This window comes from Vulpes lagopus, chromosome 2 (genome assembly GCF_018345385.1).
Source record: "Vulpes lagopus strain Blue_001 chromosome 2, ASM1834538v1, whole genome shotgun sequence".
Lineage (NCBI taxonomy): Eukaryota > Metazoa > Chordata > Mammalia > Carnivora > Canidae > Vulpes > Vulpes lagopus.
The window spans coordinates 149,919,402-149,941,269 of NC_054825.1; the positions used below are offsets into that span (position 1 = coordinate 149,919,402).

Here is a 21,868-nt window from a genome sequence, read left to right on the forward strand (position 1 = left end):
TAACATGTGCTTCTGCTGAGAATAACTTGAAAAGCCAGAAAAAAAATACAAAAATGAAACCTACTTGACATCATTAGAAAGTTGCCTTAGCAGCCAGGATTTTACAGTACAAGATGACAAAGGTGAGGAACCTCAAAAATGAGGCCCACTCAACAGAAAAACAATGCAAAAAAAATCAACGAACCCAAAAGCTGATTCTAGGGGGTTGGGGAATGTCAAAATTCACAAGCTCCGACCCAGACTGATCCAGAAGACTATGAAGACAAATTACCAGAATCAGGAATGAAAGAGAGGACATCACTAAGACCCAAAAAATAGTAAGGATATAAGGGTCTATGATGAACAACCTTATGCCAACTAATCCGACAATTTAGATGAGATGGGCACATTCACTGAAAGACACAAATTATAAAAAATTGGCACAAGAAATAAAAAACTTGAGTAACCCAGTATCAATCAAAGAAACTTAATTCACAGTTAACAACTTCCAAAAAGAAACTCCAGGCCCAGAACACTTCACTGGTAAATTCCATCTGACATCTAAGGAAGAAATAGTACCAAACCAACACATACTTTTTCAGAAAATAGAAAAAGAAGAAACACCAAACCATTTTATAAGGTATTACTCTGATTCTAAAACTAGACAAAGACATTAAAACTACACAGAATTACAGAACATTCTCTCTCATAACAGATTTTTTAAAAATATTTTATTTATTCATGAGAGATACACAAAGACAGGCAGGGACATAGGCAGACAGAAAAGCAGGCTCCCTGCAGGGGCCCGACAGGAGCTCAATCCCAGGACCCCAGGATCACAACCTAAGCCAAAGGCAGATGCTCAACCACTGAGCCACCCAGGCTTCCCTCATAGCATAGATATTAAACTTAACAAAATATTAGCAAGTTTAATCCAATAACAGAATATTAGAATAATAGAACATTAACTCTCATAACATAGATGTAAAATTTAACAAAATGTTAGCAAGTTTAAACCAATAATATATAATAAATATCCAATAAGGATAATGTATCATGATGAATGGGGTGTATCCTGTGGATGCAGATTTTTATATCATTCAAGTCCCAATCAGTAGAGAGAAATGACACAGTAACTAAAACAGAGAAAGTTTGATATAAAGAACTATTGACTCCAGGGGCACCTGGATGACTCAGTTGGTTAAGCATTGGACTCTTGGTTTTGACTCAGGTCATGATCTCAGGGTCGTGAGATCAAGCCCTGTAGCATGCTCAGCATGGAGTCTGCTTGAAATTATCTAATTCTCCCTCTCCCTCTACCCTTCCCCTCCCCCATCCATGCATAGGCGCACTCTCTCTAAAATAAATAAACAAACAAATAAATAAATAAATTCTTAGGGGAATCCCTGGGTGGCGCAGCGGTTTGGTGCCTGCCTTTGGCCCAGGGCGCGATCCTGGAGACCCGGGATAGAATCCCACATCGAGCTCCCGGTGCATGGAGCCTGCTTCTCCCTCTGCCTGTGTTTCTGCCTCTCTCTCTCTCTCTCTGTGACTATCATAAATAAAAATTAAAAATAAATAAATAAATAAATAAATTCTTAAAAAAAAGAACTACTAATTCCAACAGAGGAGTAACTATAAAGACATAAAGACAATGCTACAGAATATACTAGCCCTGAAGAAAATGCCCAAGGATGAACAAACTTAGAAGAGGACCCTCATGACAAAGGGATGTGACCTAATTGGAAAAGATGTGGTGATAGTCTACTGGATGCTGAAAAAGTTCTCTGGCTTGCCCAAGTAATAAGTTGTCCACAGTTACCAGACAAGCAAGAAACACTCTTCCAAGGTCGGGGTGGGCCAAAGCTAGTGTGTGGGCATGAAAAGCAAGTCAGGACTAGGAGCCCAGTCAGGAACAGAGCAGCACCAGGTCTGGCCCATGAAGTGTCTGCACAGCACCAGGATAGGGACTGAGGTAAGAACAAATGCATCTGGGGCACAGGGGTGGCTCAGTGGTTGAGCATCTGCCTTTGGGCCAAGTTGTGATCCTGGGGTCCTGGGATTGAGTCTCTCATCAGCCTCCCCACAGGAAGCCTGCTTCTCCCTCTGCCTGTGTCTCTGCGTCTCTCTCCGTCTCTCATGAATAAAAAAATAAAATCTTTTTTAAAAAATTAAGTAAGTAGAATAAAATGTATAACAACATAAGCATCAAAGGTAGAGTTCATATGTTCCAAGATCCTGTCATTATGTAGAAGTACCAATTTATATCAGACACTAATAATTCAAAAATGAATGTAGTAGTAATCTCCACAAATAAAGAATGTATAACCAAAATGTTGATTGGAATGATAAAAAATATTTAAGCCCAAAAGAAGCAAGTAATAAAAGAAAAAAAACATAAAACAAGTACAACAAATATTTTTGATAGAATTCAAACTATATTAGTAACTGAATTAAGCATAAATAAATACTCAATGTAAGAACTAAGCTTTGCAGACTGAAAATAAAATCAAAGCCAACTGTTTCCTACTTTCAAAAGATACACTCTAAATAATAAGGATGTAGAAGTTTTAAAAATACAGAAAATTATTTGTCATGAAGACACTAATTAAAACAAAGTTATTAGAAGACTAGTATTAGAAGACTTATTTATTTTCTAGAAGACTTTTAGATATAAACCATTACTAAAGATCAAGAGTAATATTTCATAAAAGAAAAATATTCTCTTCATATTTCTGTAAGAATCTGTAAGGCTGAGCATATTTAATGACTATAGCCTGGCATCCTCTGAAAATTTCTCAATCCCTGCATACTCCTTTTAACAATGCTAAACTTGTCAACTATCCAGATTTATTCCTAAATCTGGGCAGCCAGTTTTTCTGTGAGCTGCTTTAAAATCATGTCTTACATAAAGTTGACTTCTAACAGATTGAACAAGTCTAATTATAAATAAGAAACTCACCAATATCAGATTGCAAGTGGACACACCTCTGTGGACACACACACCTCTCACTGGAGGCTGTGGAAAGTGAATTGCAGGCTCAGGTCACTGAGTAGTAGCTCCACCACCACCTCACCCAGCTTCCCAGGGATCAGCCCAAAGCCAAGCTCTACAGAGCATCATAGTAGCCCCTCCACAGTATTGATCTGCCCAGTGACCATGGATCTATCAGCTATAAAACCCTGGGGAATACCTCAATATTCCAGAAGGAACCCAACTAGCAATGGGCAATCAGATGGGTCAGTTATATCAGTTATGGTAAAAGTGATTTATAAATAAAATGTGCTTCCCTCCAAAAAAAAAGTATAGAAAATTATATATCATGAAAATACTAATTAAAATAAAGGTGGCATAACCATGCTAGCATTAGAAAAGAAGATGCCTTTTAAAGAGTAAGCATTACTAAGGATTAAGAGTGATATTTCATAAAAATAAGTGTCAATATATCACAAAATTATCTAAAGTTCTATGTATCTAATAATACAACTCTGATATATGGAGAGCAAAAACTGGTAACATTAAAAGAAGAGAAAAATCCACAATTACAATAGAAGTGCAGATTGCTAGTTGCCTAGCTAATATTCACTTTTCATCTCTTACTTAGTAAATTAAGAGAGAAAAACCTGATTTTATTTGAGGCAGCAATCTGCACAATTGTCCCCATTTCCCAGCTTTTCTTACACCTAGATATGACCAGGTAGCCAAGTACTATATCGTAAATGGTAAACAGAGTGCTAGATGGGGCCTCCAGGAATATCCTAAAAAGTAACTGATTGAACAGAGCAGTGTAAACCCTCTGCCTTTCCCCACTTCCTTTCTCCTGCTATCTGGCATATGGATATGATACCTGGCGCTCCATCAACTACTTTGAATGATAAGGCTAAGATAGCAGAGCAGAGAGAAAAGAGCATGGGACACCACTGACGATGGAGCTCCAACATAAGCACTGGGCTGCCTACCTTTGAACTTCTCTTCCTGAGAGAAAAACAGATGGTCTCTAGCTTAGGCAGACAGAATTTTCTATTCAAGTAAAATGAGGTGTGGATTAAACAATGTGATGGCTCATACTGGCTCAGAAGAGCCGATGGTGGTGCAGAGGGAGAGGGAGAAGGAGCAACAGACTCTCAGCTGAGTAGAGAGCCCAACATGGACCCTAGATTCTGACTTGAGTTAAGTGGAGATGCTTGACTGAGCCACCCAAGCATCCCTAAACAATTCCATTTTAAAAAATAAAATTAAAAAAAAAATGGGGATCCCTGGGTGGCGCAGCGGTTTGGCGCCTGCCTTTGGCCCGGGGCGCGATCCTGGAGACCCGGGATCCAATCCCACGTCGGGCTCCCGGTGCATGGAGCCTGCTTCTTCCTCCGCCTGTGTCTCTGCCTCTCTCTCTCTCCCTCTGTGACTATCATAAAATAAATAAAAAATAAATAAAAAATAAATTAAAAAAAAAATTAGAGCATCCAACTCTTGGTTGTGACTCAGGTCATGATCTCAGGTCATGAGATCCAGCCCTGAGTGTGGCTCTGTGCTTAACATGGGTCTGCCTAAGATTCTCTCAATCCTTCTGCCCCTCCCCCACTTACACTCTCTCTCTTTCTCTGAAAATAAAGAAGTAAAATTATATAAATGTAAAGCTAAAGAAACTATATAAAAAAGAAAGGTAATAAATACTCAAAACTCACTATTTCCAAATTATTTTTATAGCCTTTTATTATTATCTATGCCCTTGAGGTCCTGTACATCTGTTCCACTTGTATGGAAGAAGTACTTCATAATGCTGTTACTAGACATGTCTTCCTAACTCCACATGACATGATTTCATGTTGGTAGCTTGAAATTGGCCAGGATGGGAGTCTTTCACCATGTAAATCAATAAATGTTAAAATTTAGGAATTCTTTTTTTTTCTTTCTTTTTTTTTTTCCTGGAGAGTTTGTTGGTCACTTGCCAGCATACTTCTGAGTGAGGTCAATGTGATATTATTAATAATAGCAAAAACTGGAAACAAACCAAATGTCTATCAGTGGGAAGCTTGTTAAAAAAAAAAAAAAACTATGGGTCTATCCACACAATATAGTATTCTGTAGCAGTTCAAAGGAATGAGGAAGACTTCTTTATACCAATAGCTACACAAAGGAATATTGAACATTAAAAGGAATGAGCAAGATCTCTGTATCATAATATTGAATGAGCACCAGGATAAATGAAAAAAAGGGAGGCATAGAACAGGGCTTAGAAGATGTTACCTCTGTAATAAAGGGCAAGAGAACAGAAGTATAAATATTTCGTTTATGTTTTCTAAAAAGAATCAACTGAAGGACGAACCCAATAGAAATCTACAAAGTGTCACATACGGCGAGAGGGAGAGATGAAGAGCAAAATAAGAATTCTCTGATTGTGTTGTTTTATAGATTTGACTGAACTAAGTAAATGTTTTACATTCTTTAGATCAAATTGATGGCATAACCACAGAGGGAAAATAATTACTTCAAGAGACCACTGAACATAGTAATTTGACTATATATGACTTGAGAGACATATTCTGGGGTGAAAAGAACCACAAAGAAACAATTAAGCTGCATTCAATTGTCTTACCATTAGAAGTAATGTTGATATATACATTTTTAAAGATTTATTTATTTACTCACGAGAGACACAGAAAGAGAGGCAGAGACATAGGCAGAGGGAGAAGCAGGTTCCTTGCAAGGAGCCCAATGTGGGGACTCGATCCCAGGTCCCAGGATCACAACCTGAGCTGAAGGCAGGTGCCCAACCACTGAGCAACCCAGCCATCCCATATACATATTTTGTTTTCAGAGAGAGAGAATCTCAAGCAGACTCCATGCAGCATGGAGCCCAATGCAGGGCTCAATCTCATGACCCTGAGATCATGACCTGAGCTCAAATCAAGAGTCGAACATTTAACCAAGTGAGACACCCAGGTGCCCCTGTTCATATGTATATATATATTTTTTACTACTACGTGTACATTATAGAATTAGGAAATAAATGCCTTTAAGAACCAAGATTTTCAAAGTAAAGAAAAAAGTGATATAAGAGTAAAATCAAAGAAGTTTAATCAAACTCTAGTGTTAAATTTGAATTGACTCATACACATTAGGATGGCTACTATTAAAAGAAAGAGAAAAGAACAAGTATTGATGAGGATGTGGAGAAACTGGAACCCTCGTGCACTGCTGGTAGGAAAGTATAATGGTGCAGCCAAAGTGGAAAACAGTATGGCAGGTCCTCAAAATACTACATAGAATTTCCACATGGAATTCTACTTCTGGTATATACATCGAAGAACTGAAAGCAGGGACTCAAACAGATATTGATACACCCATTTTCATAGCAGCATTATTCACAACCCAAGTGTCCATCAATGAATGGATAAACAAATGTGGTATATGCACGCACACACGCACACACACGATGGGATACTATTCAGCTCTAAAAAGGAAGGAATTCTGACTCATGTCAACACAGATGACCCTTGAGAACATTATGCTAAGTGAAACAAACCAATCGCAAAAGCATAAATATCCACAGATACAGAATACAGAAAGGGGATTGCCAGGAGCTGAGGAAAAAGGAGTGAGGAGTTAGTATTTAATGGGGAGAGTTTCAGTTTAGGAAGATGAAAAAGCCCTGAAAATAGATGGTGGTAATGGTTGCAGAACAATGTGGATCCACTTACTGCCACAAAACTGTACATTTAAAAATTGTTTAAAACTGATAAAACTTATTATGAATATTTTACCACAATAAGAAAATTTGAATAGGAAATATCAGTGTGGACTCATTATTTTTCCCTTTCTATGAACTATGTATTTCTGAGAGCTGTCCACTAAATGTTTAGAAACATTGACAACCTGGTAGCAATGAGCACCCCCATGCCAAGACTGTAGTTTCTAAATACGATTTTCCATGAAAAGGAATCTAGAGCCTTTGGAGAAATGGTTGATTCCAGAGCAAGAAATGTACAAGAGGGTCTTGGGACATCTTTCTGAGCCAGAAAATAAGAACACTACTTGAAGACAAATGGTTTTGCCAAAAGACATGGGAGCCAAAATTAAGGGACTCCCATTAGCCAAGGATGGGACAATTTGAGCAAGAAAAAGAATGATTATAATTGATTGAAACACATAAATCTACCCAACACATATAAATCTATGTGCACATGGATTTACACACTTTGGATGGAGTGGTGTTTCATAATAACAGTAATAAAAGTATTCATAATAACACTAGTATTCATAATAACACTAATACAGTGTTCATCAGTGTTCAACAGTAGTATTCATAATAACACTAATAAAAACAAGGAAACAAAACATCATTAGTCAACAATAGAGGTTGCTAGTGTACCAATTCATTATTTAGAAAACCAATAAAGGGAAAAAGCTAATCATGGATCCTGCCTTTTCTGTACAAACTCTTATTTCAGGGTAACCAAATAATTATGCGATAAAAATTTATTTTTATAGAAGAATTCCAGCAAATATATTCAGAGGAATGATAGAATTAGAACAAATTAAATAAAATGATCTTAAGCAACCATCACTAACAGATGCCAAAACCATATTCAAAAGGTTGATGGTGAATTCATCACAGATGAATCAGGCTGACATCAGAATCCACTGTTCGTTCAATCTTAGCATTGCTAACTATCAAATCTCTAGATTTAACCACCAGCTTAGGGGGAATAGTGGGGGGGGGGCACAAATTAATTGCCACCATGAAAAAACAATCAGTCAAATCCAGTGTGTGGGCAATTTTGTAGGACAAATTACCTAGTCCCTTCAACAAACAAATGAGACGATGGGCCGGGGGTTGGGGGGGGAATCTGTTGCAGAATAAAAGAGACTTTAAAACATGAACAACCCAATGTAACATGTGGACTTGCTTAGCTCCTAGTGTCCAGAACATTTTCCCTGGTCCCAACTTGCCCTTCATGGTTGAAATCTGCAGTTGGGAAGATATATTCTGCTCTTTCTCTTGGCTTCGTTTGAGCTCAGGCACATCTACCATGGCCTTACTCTCACCTCCACCACTGGTAGTAATAAATAAGTTAGTCTCTGCATTAGGTCTCTCTCTCTCTCTCTCTCTCTCTCTCTCTCTCTCACACACACACACACACACACACACACACACACACACACCGTCAGAACTCTGAGAGTTGCCTTATCCTGTGATGACCATCCCATGGTTCTCTTCAGCATCCCTGCCACCAGGAGCCAAGGGTGGCTGGGAAGTAAAATCTCAGATCCTCTCCTTGCCTGACTACACTTCCTGCCACATTTGTGTTGATGTGGCTGTAACCTAGGTTGGTAAGGGACAGCTGGGGAGTCAGCCCCCCAATGGGCAGTGGGGACAGAGCTGTCGCCTCCTATTTTCTAGCATAGACTCCCTTCCTGGACAAAGCCTGGAGAAAGAAAACAGGACCAGCGTCTCTCTTTCATCTTCCCACCATTCCCTTGACCAGAAAGTGGTGAGTCTTTCATCTAATTTCCCTGTGTCTTCACCTCTTGCTGCAACAGAGTGACAGCTGCTATAGGTAATGGGGTGTCTTCCCTCCACTACAGAGAATCCTATGAGATGGATCTTCCATGCTGGGATTTGATATTATAATGAGGAGATGAAGGAATATGAAACATTCTTTCTCATGATAATAGTCTTTCCTGCTACATAATCCTGCATTTCATGTAGAAGTGGAATGTTAGTACATTTTTTTCTTTAAATTCCTTCTGTGACAAATCCTAATCTCCCAAGCATATGAATACCTTGGCCTGGCAGGGCAAAGACATGTGTTTGCACAAGAGTAACATTCAGATTACTATCTTATACACACAGAGAGACTTAATTGGAATTATAATATGCATATTTTAAGTTTTATATTTTCAGGTATACAAATAGTAAATGACTACAGCCTCATCATAAAAAACAACTGACTCACTGTTTTATAACTTACTTCCATCATTTCAAACCATAGTTGTATGTCTTTACTATTTTCCCATCTAATTCAACATTCTGCTGAAATATGTTCTTCAATACCTGAACAGTGTTCCATTGTCCAGTGTATCTTTACACATGTAACCAATCTTTAGCCAATCTACTTTATGAAATAGCGAAACTGTTCCCAATTGAACTGGAATGGACTGCCCCCTCCCCTCACTTTTTTGGAATAGATTTGTAGAGGTAGAATGATGGAGTTAAGGAATACACTTTTGTTGAAATATGTTACAAATTGGCTAATTATCCTCAGAAAAGTCATAGCACATTTTTAGGTCTACCAGTAGTATGTGACGCTGCCCATTTCTGCATGCTTTCTCTAAGTTTACAACTTATAATATTAGAATTATGCATTTAAAAATGTTTTATCCTAAAATACTTTTGCTTAACTAGCAAACGAATATGGTTTAAGTTTTCCTTTCCTTGAGTCCTTGTGAGTCTGAAAACTTGTTCATTCTTCAAATACACATCAGCCATTTGTATTCATTACTTCAAATGGTATCTTCAGATGAGGAAATGAGGTTCAGAGAGGTTAAATGACTTGTTCAAGGACACACAGCTTCTATGAAGCAAATAACTATATATAGTTATATATATTCTAAAATAAAATGAAATTGTTCTTCAGTTTGTCAAAGTAAGCAATAAAGCCCGTGGGCAAAGTTCTGTTGAATTCAGAGTTCAAGGACATCTAAACAATAAATAAGTCTCTTTGGGCCAGATCATCTTTATAAAAGATTGCTTGGAGGATTATTGTGAAGATTTAATTACTTACAGTTCTTTAACATCTTAACGTATAGTCACGAGAAGAATTAAATAAGGAAGAGACTGCTAAAAAGAATGTCTGAATATGCTGACACCATTCTTCTTACCACCCATCGGTCATGAATGGCTGCACAACTATAGATGCTGAAGGAGACTCTGGTACCCCATGACCTCCTTCTCCCCATCACCACAGCACGAGAACAAAGCAACCAACTGTGTATGTTTTATGATGGTAGGATGCAACCAGCATACTATTTCTGGAGTTGATCAGAAGCTGATGCTTTACTTTTTGTCTCTGAATGCTTTCATTTCTGTCCCAAGTAATATATAAGCCCACACTGTCACCTGATGATGTAACCTTGCATGGTAAAGTCAAAGTCTCCTTTCCTTAATAACTAACAAGAGAGTTCATGAGTCAACAATTAAGGGCAGTGGCGGGGGGTGGGAGTGGGGAGAGAAGAACAGTAACACTAAAAGAAATGAATGCCAGGGTTATTTAAATGCTAAAATAAATAAATAAAAAATTTAAAAAAGAACCCACACTGGCAAAATGTAATATATTAAGAAATGCTTTACAAGGGAAATGCCTCTTAACCTCTGTCCAATTTGAGATCATTTGCATCCATGACTATCATAGGCAATGAAAATAAAATAATAAAACTGAAGCCCTAGGGGTCTCCCTAAGCATCCTTTGGTCCCTCCCCAAAGTGATGCTTATCTTAGGCAAAGAAATCATAGAATTAGGTGCCAGTAGCAGCAAAGGAGAGTGAATTCAAGAGTTCAGCCACTGCCCTATAAAATGTAGGCAGCTTCCACCTGAGCACAGCACTTCAGGACACCCTAATGTCTCCTGTTTTTGGACGAATGGACTTCTGAAGATCTTGCATAAAGCAACTCAAGTAATTTCCCCGTAACAAATCTGTATTTGTTACCTCCTATAGGAGGTGGTGGCTTCATGAACAGGGTTGGTGCATTTACCTTGAGCCAGACCACTTAGTTTACCTTAATTGTCTTCCTACTAACAGAGGGAACTGAAGGAAGTTACTGACCTTCTGTTTGCCTTAGATTCCTCAGCTGTAAGATGAAGATGATGATGACGCTCAATATCTTATCTGATTCTTCCAACAGTCCCTTGAGGTAACCACCATCCCTACCACATTCAGTTGTTGGGAGGATCAAAGAAGTTAATATGTGCAAAGTGGTTAGAGAGGTGCTGGCACATGGTAAGTGCATTGTGTCTGCTTATTAATTATTTTTTATGGCCGCCTAAAGTGGAACCACCATGGAGCAATGGCATAAATGCAGTTTATTATTCACTTGGCCCACCTGCTTTGAACTTTTGAGATTCTTGACTTTTATACCTAATTTAGAAGATTTTTATCATTTCAAAATGAGTGTATGCATTTTGGCTTTATTCGTCTTTTCATATTGTGCTATTTTAAAATTGCATAATTTAAATAAGCATAAAGCAAGTATGTGCTATATATGAGCAATTACTGTTGATAAATATGCAAGGGTTCTCGTGGGTCTGATGTAGCTCAGGGTACGTTCCTGACAGGCAGGCCACAGGAGGGAGGGAGTAAAAGATGTCAGCTCAGGTTGACTCCATGTAAAACCAGTACTGGTGCTGATTGCGAGCGAGTCAGTAAGCCACTTACAAATACTGTATTCAACTCTTACAATACCCTCATGAGAGAAATAATATTAATGCCTCCATGTTACAGATATAGAAACTGAGTCACAAAGAAATGTAAGCAACTTGCCCAAAGTTACCTAGCTGGTAAGTGATGGTACTGGGATTTAAACCTAAATATCCTACCCACAAAACCCAGGTGTAGTTGTTCTACTCTACCTCAAAAAGTTGTCATGTACAAAATTCATCTTAGGTCTTCCACTTTTTTTTCTCTCTTTAGGGCCTGTTTATCTCTTAAATACAGCCCTGCCCACAGCTGTAAGGAACATGAATATGCTTATGGTAAACACTCAGGAAAATGCAGAAGATAGAACGCAGAAAGAATTGAACGTGCTATTATATCACCCAAAGACCACCATTGTTAAAATTTTAGCATATGTCCTCCGAGACTTCTTTCTGAAGTATATGATTTTGTTGTCTATGTTTGCTTTACATACCTGTGACCAATTATATACACAATTCAATCTTCCTTTTTTCCTCCTAATATTATTAACATCTGCTATCTCATGCAATTAGAAAGTTCATAAACTTCCTTTCTATAGGCTACATAGTGTGCTACTGCATGACAGTTTCATGATATACTTGCCATTCCTTTCATGATGGACACCTGAGTATTTCCAGCTTTTCTACTGTGGGATGGCTATTTCTGGCCTCTCTTTCTTGATAGTTTCTCTCCTTCTGACATTTTCTCAGCTCCTGCTCAGGCACACAGTGACCTTTGTACCTTTCTATCCTTCCTCTCTCAAAATTTAGTTTCTGGAAAGGAGCTGACAAAGTCATTCATACTAAAGTGTACTTGGTTCATAAAGCTGAATTATTATCTCTTGAAGAAGGCTTGCATCAATTTCAGCCAAAGGAATGAAGCTCTAATTATGGGGGTTTAGTCACCAGATAATCCAGTTGGGAAGCTCCCCCACCCTCCCCATTCAGAGAGCAGCCTCCACAATAGCAAAGAAAAGGTGCAGAGCTTACCTAGTGTTAGGAAAGCTGACAGCAAGGCAGCCTGGGGCTGCAGAGGTGGTGAGGTGGGGAAGGAAAGGAAAGAGTTTGCATAAGTGACGGTGAAATAATGGGGTAGAAGAATAGAAGAGAACTCGAAAATTCACTTAGCCTCGCGGAATATATTTGGCACCACTTACCCAGTTTCTCCAACTCCCCTGTTTGCCTTTCCAGTGCCTTTGGCCTTAGGGGCGGGCCCACCTTCTCCCAGCTGGGCCGGGTGCTCAGACCTAATTGCTCTGCCAAATCTCACAGTTCGGGGGGCCTTCGGCGGCCACAGAGCCAGTCAAGCTCTAAGGGGGCCCACTGCAAGCCCTGTGTCCCCGGACCATCCCACTGGTGCCTCACCTCCCGCTACTCAGAGAGAAGAGTTAATAGTCCGGGTGGGGGCAGGGAGGGGGGCAGCAGGCGAGAGCTCACAAAGTCCTGTTCTCCCCCCGCCCCCCGCACTCTTCCCCTCCCGCCAGGGGCTTCAAGCTCTCTAGACGCCTGGCAAATCCGAGGCTGCTGCGGGGAGCAAAGAGCACCCACGACAGAGCCCAGGGTCCCTCACCTCTCCCCACCCGCAAGGGCTTCGCGGTGCCAGGGGTTGGCTTGAGGAGGGGAGGGGGTGTGCGGGAGGGGAGGGCGGGGGTGTGCGGGAAGAGGTCCAAAGCACCGTGGCTCCGCCCACCTGGGCTAGGAGAGGAGGAAAGCCGAAATCTGAAAAGCTGGTCTGGCAGGATCTAAAAAAAAAAAAGAAGAAGAAGAAGAAGGCGAGAGACTCCAGGTGAGCCGAGGACTGGGCGGGCGCGGGGCAGCGGGCTCCGGCCCCCGCGCGCACGGCGCCCGCCCTCCTCCCCCCGCCCCGCCCCGCCCTCCTCCGCGCTGGTTGGCCCGGGCTCCGCAGAGCGCGGCGGCGGCAGGAGGAGCCGGGCGCGCCCGACGCGCACTGCCTGCGAGGGGCGGCGGGCGCGGCGCGCGGTCTCAGGTGGCGGCGGGGACCGCGGCGGGGACAGCGACCGCGGCGGCCCGCGCGCACCCTCTCCCCGCGCGCCCGCATCCCGCCCCGCCGCGCCGCGGAGCCCCCGCCGGTGCCCGCGCGCACGGCCGAGCCCAGCGCACAAGAGCGGCGGCTCCCGGCCCCTGCGCCCGCCATGGGCAAGCCGGCGAGGAAGGGATGCGACTGCAGGCGCTTCCTGAGGAACAACTGGCTGCTGCTGTCCACCGTGGCCGCCGTGGTGCTAGGTGAGCGCGGGGCGCGGGGCGCGGGGCGCGGGGCGGGGGGCGCGGGGCGGGGGGCGCGGGGCGGCGCGCGCCCTCACGCGCTCCCGGCGCCCAGGCCGCGTGCGGGGCCGGCGGGTGCGCGGGTGGGCGAGGCGCGGCGGGGGCACCCGGGCGCCCCCCTCGGCCGCCGGGGTGTGCGTGCGAGGAACAGAGCTCCTGGGGACCCCCGAATGATCGGAGGGGCTTGGAAGGGGGAAGGAAGCCCTCGGTTCTTCCCGTTTGGGTAGCAAACGTGGTTCATTATCACGTTTTCAGTCCTATGTGCTTTACCCCCATTCCCACCAGCACCACCAGCACCAGCACGGTGCTGCCGGGACAGGGATCCAGCGTGGATAGGGTCCTCCGTTGGCCTGGAAGAAGGACCTTAGCCTCGGGGATGGCCGGAGGTCCCCAAGGGGCGGGAGGAAGAGGGTGTTGGCCGCCCCCCCCCCCCCCGGCCAAATTCTTGCCCATACTCGGAGGTGTGCACTTAATGGCCCACAGGAGGTCATTGGGGAAAGAGCTAACATAACTCAGATGTCTTGCTTCCCCACCCTGGTAATCTCCCAGAATAGCCTCCTTGAGCTTCCTTGCTCTCCACGTTGTTTTTCTACTGAAAACAATTTTTTAAGTTCTATTTGCTTGTTTTTAAACAAGGGTGTATTTAAATGATTCACACCTGACAGATTACTGGACTAAGTGGTGGTCTGAGCCATTGCTCAGAGGTATGAGTTGTTCCTACTTAGATCATGAATTTCTATTTGCCTGTCTTACAATTTGGGTTCTGAGACGCACCCCTTTGGGATTGGAGTCGGTCTCCTTTCCACTGGGAGCTCACACAGGTGGGGACACTCAGCAGGTGAGAGGTCTTTGAGATCCCCATCTTCCCTTTGGAAACAGGAGCTGGATTTGTGGAAAAGGGGGTGGACTGGTAGCCTCCCGACCTCATGCTTCTTCTTCTTCTCCAGGGATGCTTCTGAATTTCAGAATATTTGGCATTGCCTACTCCCACTCTTGATGCTCCCCCCCCCAGCCCCCCCAAAAAACCCTGTGGAAGTTAACGGAATCCTCAGAGTCAGATTTGCACCTTCAGAACCTTGTGCTAAAATAAAGTCAGGTTTCTAGTAAAGAAATAACATCTTGGAATTGCTCTAGCAGAGGCCATTTGTGGGAGGAAAGGAGAGAGGTAGAGAAGCAAGTGTTTCTTATCTTATCTGCTTAACTATTTCCCCCAAGGGCCAAATGGCTTAGGGGGTTTTAGGGAAAGTTTATCCTGCCCCCACTACATTTAAATAATACACCACGGAGTCAGTGATTTGATGTCTCTGCATCCAAACAGATGAGATGGCCTTGTTTGTTTTCCCAAGTGGTAAGAGTCCAGAATTAATTGTTAAGCCCTATTTAAGGATGGTTACTGGGTAACTCAAGGCTGGCATTTCCCTCCTAATTCCTTGTGAAAGTGGAATAATCCTGCCTTTTTTTAGCCTTAGGGGTCTCCAGAGATGCTCACCTGTTAATCAAGTGTTACATACCACTGTTCAGCGTACCCATTCACGGGAGGCAGGTTTGGAAAGGATTTGGGGCAGTTGATCTGTGGCCTTAGGAGCCTATTGCATAAATACAGCTTCATTGTCTAGAGGGATCACATGCCCATTTTGCAAATCTGGCCTTTGGCATCAGAACACTTCCCAACAGTTGTTGTTGTTTTTTTTTTAAATAAGTGATCTTTTTTTTTTTTAATTTTTATTTATTTATGATAGTCACAGAGAGAGAGAGAGAGAGAGAGAGAGAGAGAGAGAGAGAGAGAGGCAGAGAAACAGGCAGAGGGAGAAGCAGGCTCCATGCACCGGGAGCCCGACGTGGGACTCGATCCTGGGTCTTCAGGATCGCGCCCTGGGCCAAAGGCAGGCGCCAAAACGCTGCTCCACCCAGGGATCCCTTCCCAACAGTTTTTTGTTGTTGTTGTTGTTAAAGTTTTTATTTTATTTTTTATTTTTTTTAATTTTTCATTTATTTATGATAGTCACACACACAGAGAGAGAGAGAGAGAGAGGCAGAGACATAGGCAGAGGGAGACCGGGTCTCCAGGATCGCGCCCTGGGCCAAAGGCAGGCGCCAAACCTCTGCGCCACCCAGGGATCCCCCCAACAGTTTTTAATCTGGGTGAACCACAGGAGCTTGATTCAGACACTTTTCTCAAGAAAAGAAACCACCATATAAAAGTTTCAAGTGCCTCACTGAAGTCTTTCTGGACATTTGCTCCTCCAGGAGCAACACAGGGCTGTCCTGAGGCTTCCCATTCCTGGTCTGAGAAATGTCAACCCTAAGCCATCCCCAGTGTGCCCATCACAGGCACCCCCTGGGGTCTTCCAGTTTGGTTTTTTTTTTTTTTTTTTTTTTCTTGAGCACTGGGTCTGAGTGGAAAACATGCCTCGGTTTGTGTGGTCTGCGCTAGCTCAATTGTTTAACCAGAATGAAATTTCTGCTAACTTAAAACAGTGAGGCTGAGTCCATATATAAAGTCATAGTAAGTTTATTTTAAAAGTCTTTATTAATACAGAAAATCACAAGCACTCTCATGCAGCTTCTTTTCTAGACCTTTGAAAAGAAGAAACTGTTAAATTTATTACCTACCTTGACAGAGTATCATCTTCTGATGATAGCCATCAAAATGTTCGGTCCCCTCTGGAATTCAACAGCCCTGACACTTTAAAATATTTTGATTATTGAAATGAGGGGCAAAGGTTCTTATGAGCCAGCTTAAAGCCTCTGATTTTTCAAGACCTAGGATGTCAGGGGAAGTGCAGCTAAGGAGCGTTCATTTTTTTACAAAGATACGGCATTTTGTTTCGTGCCCCATGGCCTGATTTTCAATTCATTTAACAGGCAGAAATTCTGAGGGTAGAATTTCTGTACTCCAACCAATAATTCTGTCCAAACAGGATCACTATGTATAAAAAAAAAACCCTGTGTCACAGCATTCTGATTCAAATGACCCAATTATGATCATAATGTGTACACATCTCCTTTGACTTATGATGGGATTAGGTCCCAGTAAGCCTGTGCTAAGTTGAAAATACCAAATATCATAATTCAAAAGTGCATTTAATACACCTGACCTGCTGAACACCATGGCTTAGCCTGGTCTACCTCAGATGTGCTCAGAACGTTTCCATCAGCCTGTGGTCAGGCAAAAATCATTTCACACAAAGCCAATTTTGTAATAAAGCGTTGCACATCTCAGGTGATTTGTTGAACACTGTACTGAAAGTGAAGGACAGTGGTTGTTGGGTACAGAATGGTTGTGAGTGTGTGTATTGGTGGCTGACTGAACCGCGGCGTGGCTCTCATACTCAGCGTCACAAGAGAGGATTGTACCAGGTCTCACTAGCTGAGGAAAAGATCAAACTTCAAAATTTCAGGTCTGATTTCTACTAAACAAGTAACACTTTTCCACCATTGTGAAGTTGAAGAACGTCACGAACTGTGTGTGTCACGTTGCTAAGGTGCTCATGCAGTCCTCACCCCATGCACAGGATGGAGCTCAATCTTTCTGTCCAGGACGTGCTTTATTTTAGCCATCTGAAAAGCCTGATTTCCACCTTATGGATTTTCAGGACAGGAAGTAGATGTTATTTACGTTACAGAACTGGCAAGCTTGTTCATTCTGAATAATTTTTTTCAGAGCAGTAAGGAAGCAAGCATTTATAAATTCAGATTCCATCGTTTGACATGGAGAACAGTTATTTCACGCTATATTAGTAATCCCCTTGCCCAAGCCTTGTGTCTCCTACTGGTAGCTCTTGCAGCATATATTTGGCAGTGCTACGTAGAGTCATGGTATATGCTCTCTTCCTCTGTGTTTTTTGTTTTGTTTTGTTTTTTAAGATTCTATCTATTCATGAGAGACAGAGCGAGAGAGAGAGGCAGGCAGAGACACAGGCAGAGGGAGAAGCAGGCTCTATGCTGGGAGCCTGATTGTGGGACCCATCCCGGGACTCCAGGATCAGGCCCTGGGCTGAAGGCGGCGCTAAACCGCCGAGCCACCCGGGCTGCCCTCTTCCTCTGTTTTTATGTCTTTGAAGCCTCTGAGGACAGGGGCTGGCCACAGCTCAGGCTGCCCCTCACCTGTGCAGAGACTTGTGTGTGGCAGCATTCCAGAATGTCTATCATTACTGATAAAGCTTGCTTGATCTGGCAACCTTGCCTGGTACTGCTGGGCCTCAAATCAGCTCAGTCTTGGAATACATCTGCAGTAACCAACACTTAAATCATTTGTTCATTCACTGGAGACTGTTCTGGAGCCTGGGCACAAGGCAGTAAACAAAACAATCAAAACCCCTTTCCTCATGGTACGTAATGTTCAAGTGGAGAGAGGTAAACAGAATGAATAGGTCAACTGCAATGTAGAGTATGTCAGACGGTGAGAGTGTTCTAGAGCAACAAAAAGCAAAGGGGCCTGGGAGGGAGGGGTCTGCTTTTAAATAGGGCTATAGGAAAGGCCCTACTGAGAAGGTGACCACTGAATCGAGACTAGAAAGAGGTGGAAGAACACTGAGCACCACACCGATGACTGGGGAGCATCCTGGCTTGTTTGAGAAAGAACAAGGGATGGAGTGAGGGAGGGGAGGCAGGAACTCACAGGGGCAGAGCAGTGGGAGAGTAGAGGCTCCTCTAAGGACTTTGACTTTTACTGGGAGGTGGGAAATGATTGAAAGTTTCTTAGCAGAGCACAGATGTGGTCTGGATGTATTTTAACCAGCTTGCCCTGGCTGCTGTTTGACCATAGACTGGCAGAGGCAGGGGTGGAAGCAGAGCCAGGTTCAGGAGGCTGGTGCATTTGACCTACTACACATTTGACTTCTTGTACTTCTCAAATCTCATTTCCATCATGCCTTAGGAAATATTAGGAAATACTTACGAAAAAAGTCAATGAAAACTTTTTTGCAGCTATAAAATGTTGCATATATATATCAGCCAGCACCATAGAAATCCCAGGCACATATATATGTATATATATACACATATATACATATGTGTGTGAATGTGTGTATATGTGTATATATATAGGAAACTATAAAGTTGCCCGCCCATGGATAAGGGAACTGAGACTCAACGCTCACAGTAACTCAGGTGAAAACTGGCTACACCAGGTCCTCCTGTTCCTTTCCTTTGCCTCCTCTGGGCCACTTCTCTCTGTCTTGCTCCCTAGCTCCCTGTCGTAGCTGATCCTTGCTAACCCTCCTGGGAACCACGGCAGTGTGGCCAAGTGCCATACTGGGGTGGAGAATGAGGATTCTCCCTCTACACTCTGGTCTGTATCGTCTTTTTCTCCCCTGAGACTGGGAAGGGGCAAAAGCATGCCTCCAGGACTCCAGGAATCACAGTGTGCGCCATTGGAAGAAGACTGCTCCAGCAGAACCTGCCAGACACACGAGCCAGGCTGGTCTCCACCGTGGGCTCAGACCTATCCTTATGCAACTCTAGTTCATGAAGCTGCCCATTTCTTCCTTCCACCTTCAAAGTCTGCCTTTCCTACCTTCTATCAGAGAGGCTTGGCGTGATTGCAGCAGAGGGTATGATTGAGGGACGTGGAAAGTCAAAAGGAGCAAGGCTGCTGAAGAGGCAGAGCCAGATCCTGAAGGGCCTAGAATGCCATGCTGATGAGTTCGGAAATGGTCAGAGGGTCAGGTTGGCAACGACACAGTGCTGTGCTTGGTAAAAATCATTGAAGCAAATGTGTATAGCTTAATGGATCCTGGTAGGGCAGTCTTGCAGGTGGGCAGACTGCCGAGGGGGTTTAATGTCTGTGTCCGACAGGGAGAGCTAGGGGCCTCGGCTGTACAGCCTCAGTAGAAGTGGAAAAGAAATGACAATACAGTTAACTCGAGCTGCTCAGCAGGTTAAGCTGATGGGCTGGGTTTGTTCCTGTAGGGAATGGAGGTGGCAATCTCTAGCAGAAGAGGGAGCCCCAGAAGTGGCACACTCTTGGAAAAGAACAATTGTGCTCTCCCACTGTGCAGCAGGAACATCTTCTTGTATGTGTTACTGTGCAGTTAGAATACACCCTCATTTTTTTTTTTTTTTTGCCTCCAACACCAATCCATAGGCCTCCCTGAACCCACAGCACCTGTCACAGTGCGTGGTGGGCTCAATACATGCGTTAATTTGTTGAGCCATCCATGACCCAGAGAGTAAGACGTTGTTGTTTATTGAGTAAATAAATGAGGCCAAGGCTTAGTTTGAATTCCATGTCTTCCACAAATCCTCTTCTGCCTACTTCAGCTCTCTCCCATATGCATCAGTAACTCTGGTCGACACTTAGTCTACATATATATTAAGCATGGTCATCCTTTCTTCCTCAAACTAGGTTATAGACCCCTTGAGGGCAAAAGCACCCCTATTACCCCCAGAAGACTCTGGAACATGAAATGAGACCTTACAGTAATGAGCCTTATTCTTAAGAGCTCTTTAAGAAAGCGTATCTGATATTTAAACTCTCTGGGCCTTTGTTTCCTTATCAGAAAGAAGAGGGGTTTGGATGACCTAGAAGAGCAAGGATTTCATTCACGTGCCAGCTCCCTTTAGAGATAGTGGACTGTCTGGTGGGATATGTTTGTTGAGAAAGAATTGGAAACAGAAGTTCTGAAATTGATTACTGACGTCTGCCAAGGGCTTAGGAGCAGAGAGTAGGGGCATGTGTGCAGCTTACTTGTTGACCGTGGATTTGAAGATCTCTGCATTCCTTCTAGCTTTAATCCTTTTGCTCAGTGATTATATCATCCTCGTTCCTCAGTTTATTGCCAGGAACCAGAGGAAATCTTCCATGGGACACTTAGTGTTAAAGGTCGTTATGGGAAAGACAAAATGATCTTGCTGTTGAGTCCATTGTAAACCTCTGCAACTTGAGTTTCACAATATAAATTGAAAAATAAATAAGTAAATAACATATTTGGTATATTGGACTGTTACCAGGGCAGTATTTCGTGTCAGCACAAGATTATTCAGGAATATGAGGTCTAATAACTTGTGTTCTTGCTGTATATGTGTATGTATATCTTGAACGTATCTGCTTAATTAGGTACCTTAGATAAGAGGTCCTTTGGCTAGCTTGACCCAAGATCCACATATGAAAGAAATAGAAAAAAGAATTTTCTGCTTTGAACGTCCATGCCTGATGCCTTTCATTTTTGAAACCAAATTGGAACCAAGCAGATTTGGGAACTCACTAAAAAGATTCTGATTTTTTTTTTTTTGTTTTCTGCGTGGTATATACCTCAAGTCTATCAAACCAAAATCCCGCACAAAGCTAGAAGAATCCAAATGTATAAAATGCATCTTTCAAAAATTATTCAAGGTGTTAGCCCAACACCTTATGTTGGATACACATTCTTAATGCCGTCTGTTGGGAGGACTTTTTTTCCTTAAGATTTTATTTATTTATTCATGACAGAGAAAGAGAGAGAGGCAGAGACACAGGCAGAGGGAGAAGCAGGCTCCATGCAGGGAGCAGGCTCCATGCAGGGAGCCTGATATGGGATTCGATGCCGCATCTCCAGGATCACGCCCTGGGCTGAAAGCAGGCACTAAACCGCTGAGCCACTGGGGCTGCCCTCTTGGGAGGACTTTGAAGGTAAATTGCTAAAGTACAGAGAAGGAGAAAAGATGGTATGTGTGTATGGGTATGTGTCTGTGTCTGTCTATTTAGTTTGATAGAAAACAAGATCAGAGACACTTGGGTGGCTCTGTTGGTTAAGTGTCCAACTTGAATTCAACTTAGGTTAGAATTCCTGTGATTGAGCCCCACATGGGGCTCCACGCTCAGCAAGGAGTCTGCTTGAGATTCTCTCTCTCCTCCCTCTGCCCTTCCCCCACATTGGCATGCACGCACTCTCTTCTCTCAAATAAATAAATATATCTTTCTTAAAAAGAGAGAAGATTGTTCATAGATATTCAACATCTTGTCAGATGTCACTTAATGTGAGACATTGGGTTTTTTAGTACAAAAAAAAACCCGTAAAATCAAAGTTATCTACCTGTCAAAAATCTGAGCAGCAAGCATGAGAGATAAAGGACAAGCGAAGACACATGATGTTGAAAATCACTATGTGCCAGATCAGGATATGGTAAAGCTCTAAGAGTAGCTCAGGTGGTAGAAACCCTGGGCAGGTCAGAC

General features: G+C 42.9%; 2 protein-coding genes across 18 annotated transcripts in view; one reads left to right on the forward strand and one right to left on the reverse strand.

Moving 5' to 3' along the window:
• GLIS3 (GLIS family zinc finger 3) overlaps nt 1–13,292 on the reverse strand; it is a 622,522-nt gene extending 609,230 nt beyond the window's left edge. For 6 of the 17 annotated variants that reach the window (XM_041729405.1, XM_041729444.1, XM_041729395.1 and 3 more), the window contains exon 1: nt 12,588–13,292. The gene's annotated coding sequence lies outside the window, so the exon portion shown is untranslated. Of the gene's footprint in view, nt 1–2,941; nt 2,999–9,765; nt 10,102–10,804; nt 12,314–12,420; nt 12,458–12,587 lie in introns of those variants that run through there. The other 11 variants (XM_041729472.1, XM_041729355.1, XM_041729416.1 and 8 more) reach the window with 7 other exon arrangements.
• A 154-nt stretch (nt 13,293–13,446) lies between these two features.
• The window catches only part of SLC1A1 (solute carrier family 1 member 1), a 77,871-nt gene continuing 69,449 nt past the window's right edge, over nt 13,447–21,868 (forward strand). Inside the window, exon 1 of the mRNA XM_041729552.1 lies at nt 13,447–13,674. Within this exon, the coding sequence (XP_041585486.1) occupies nt 13,584–13,674 (91 nt within the window). The 5' untranslated portion in view covers nt 13,447–13,583. The remainder of the gene's footprint in view (nt 13,675–21,868) is intronic.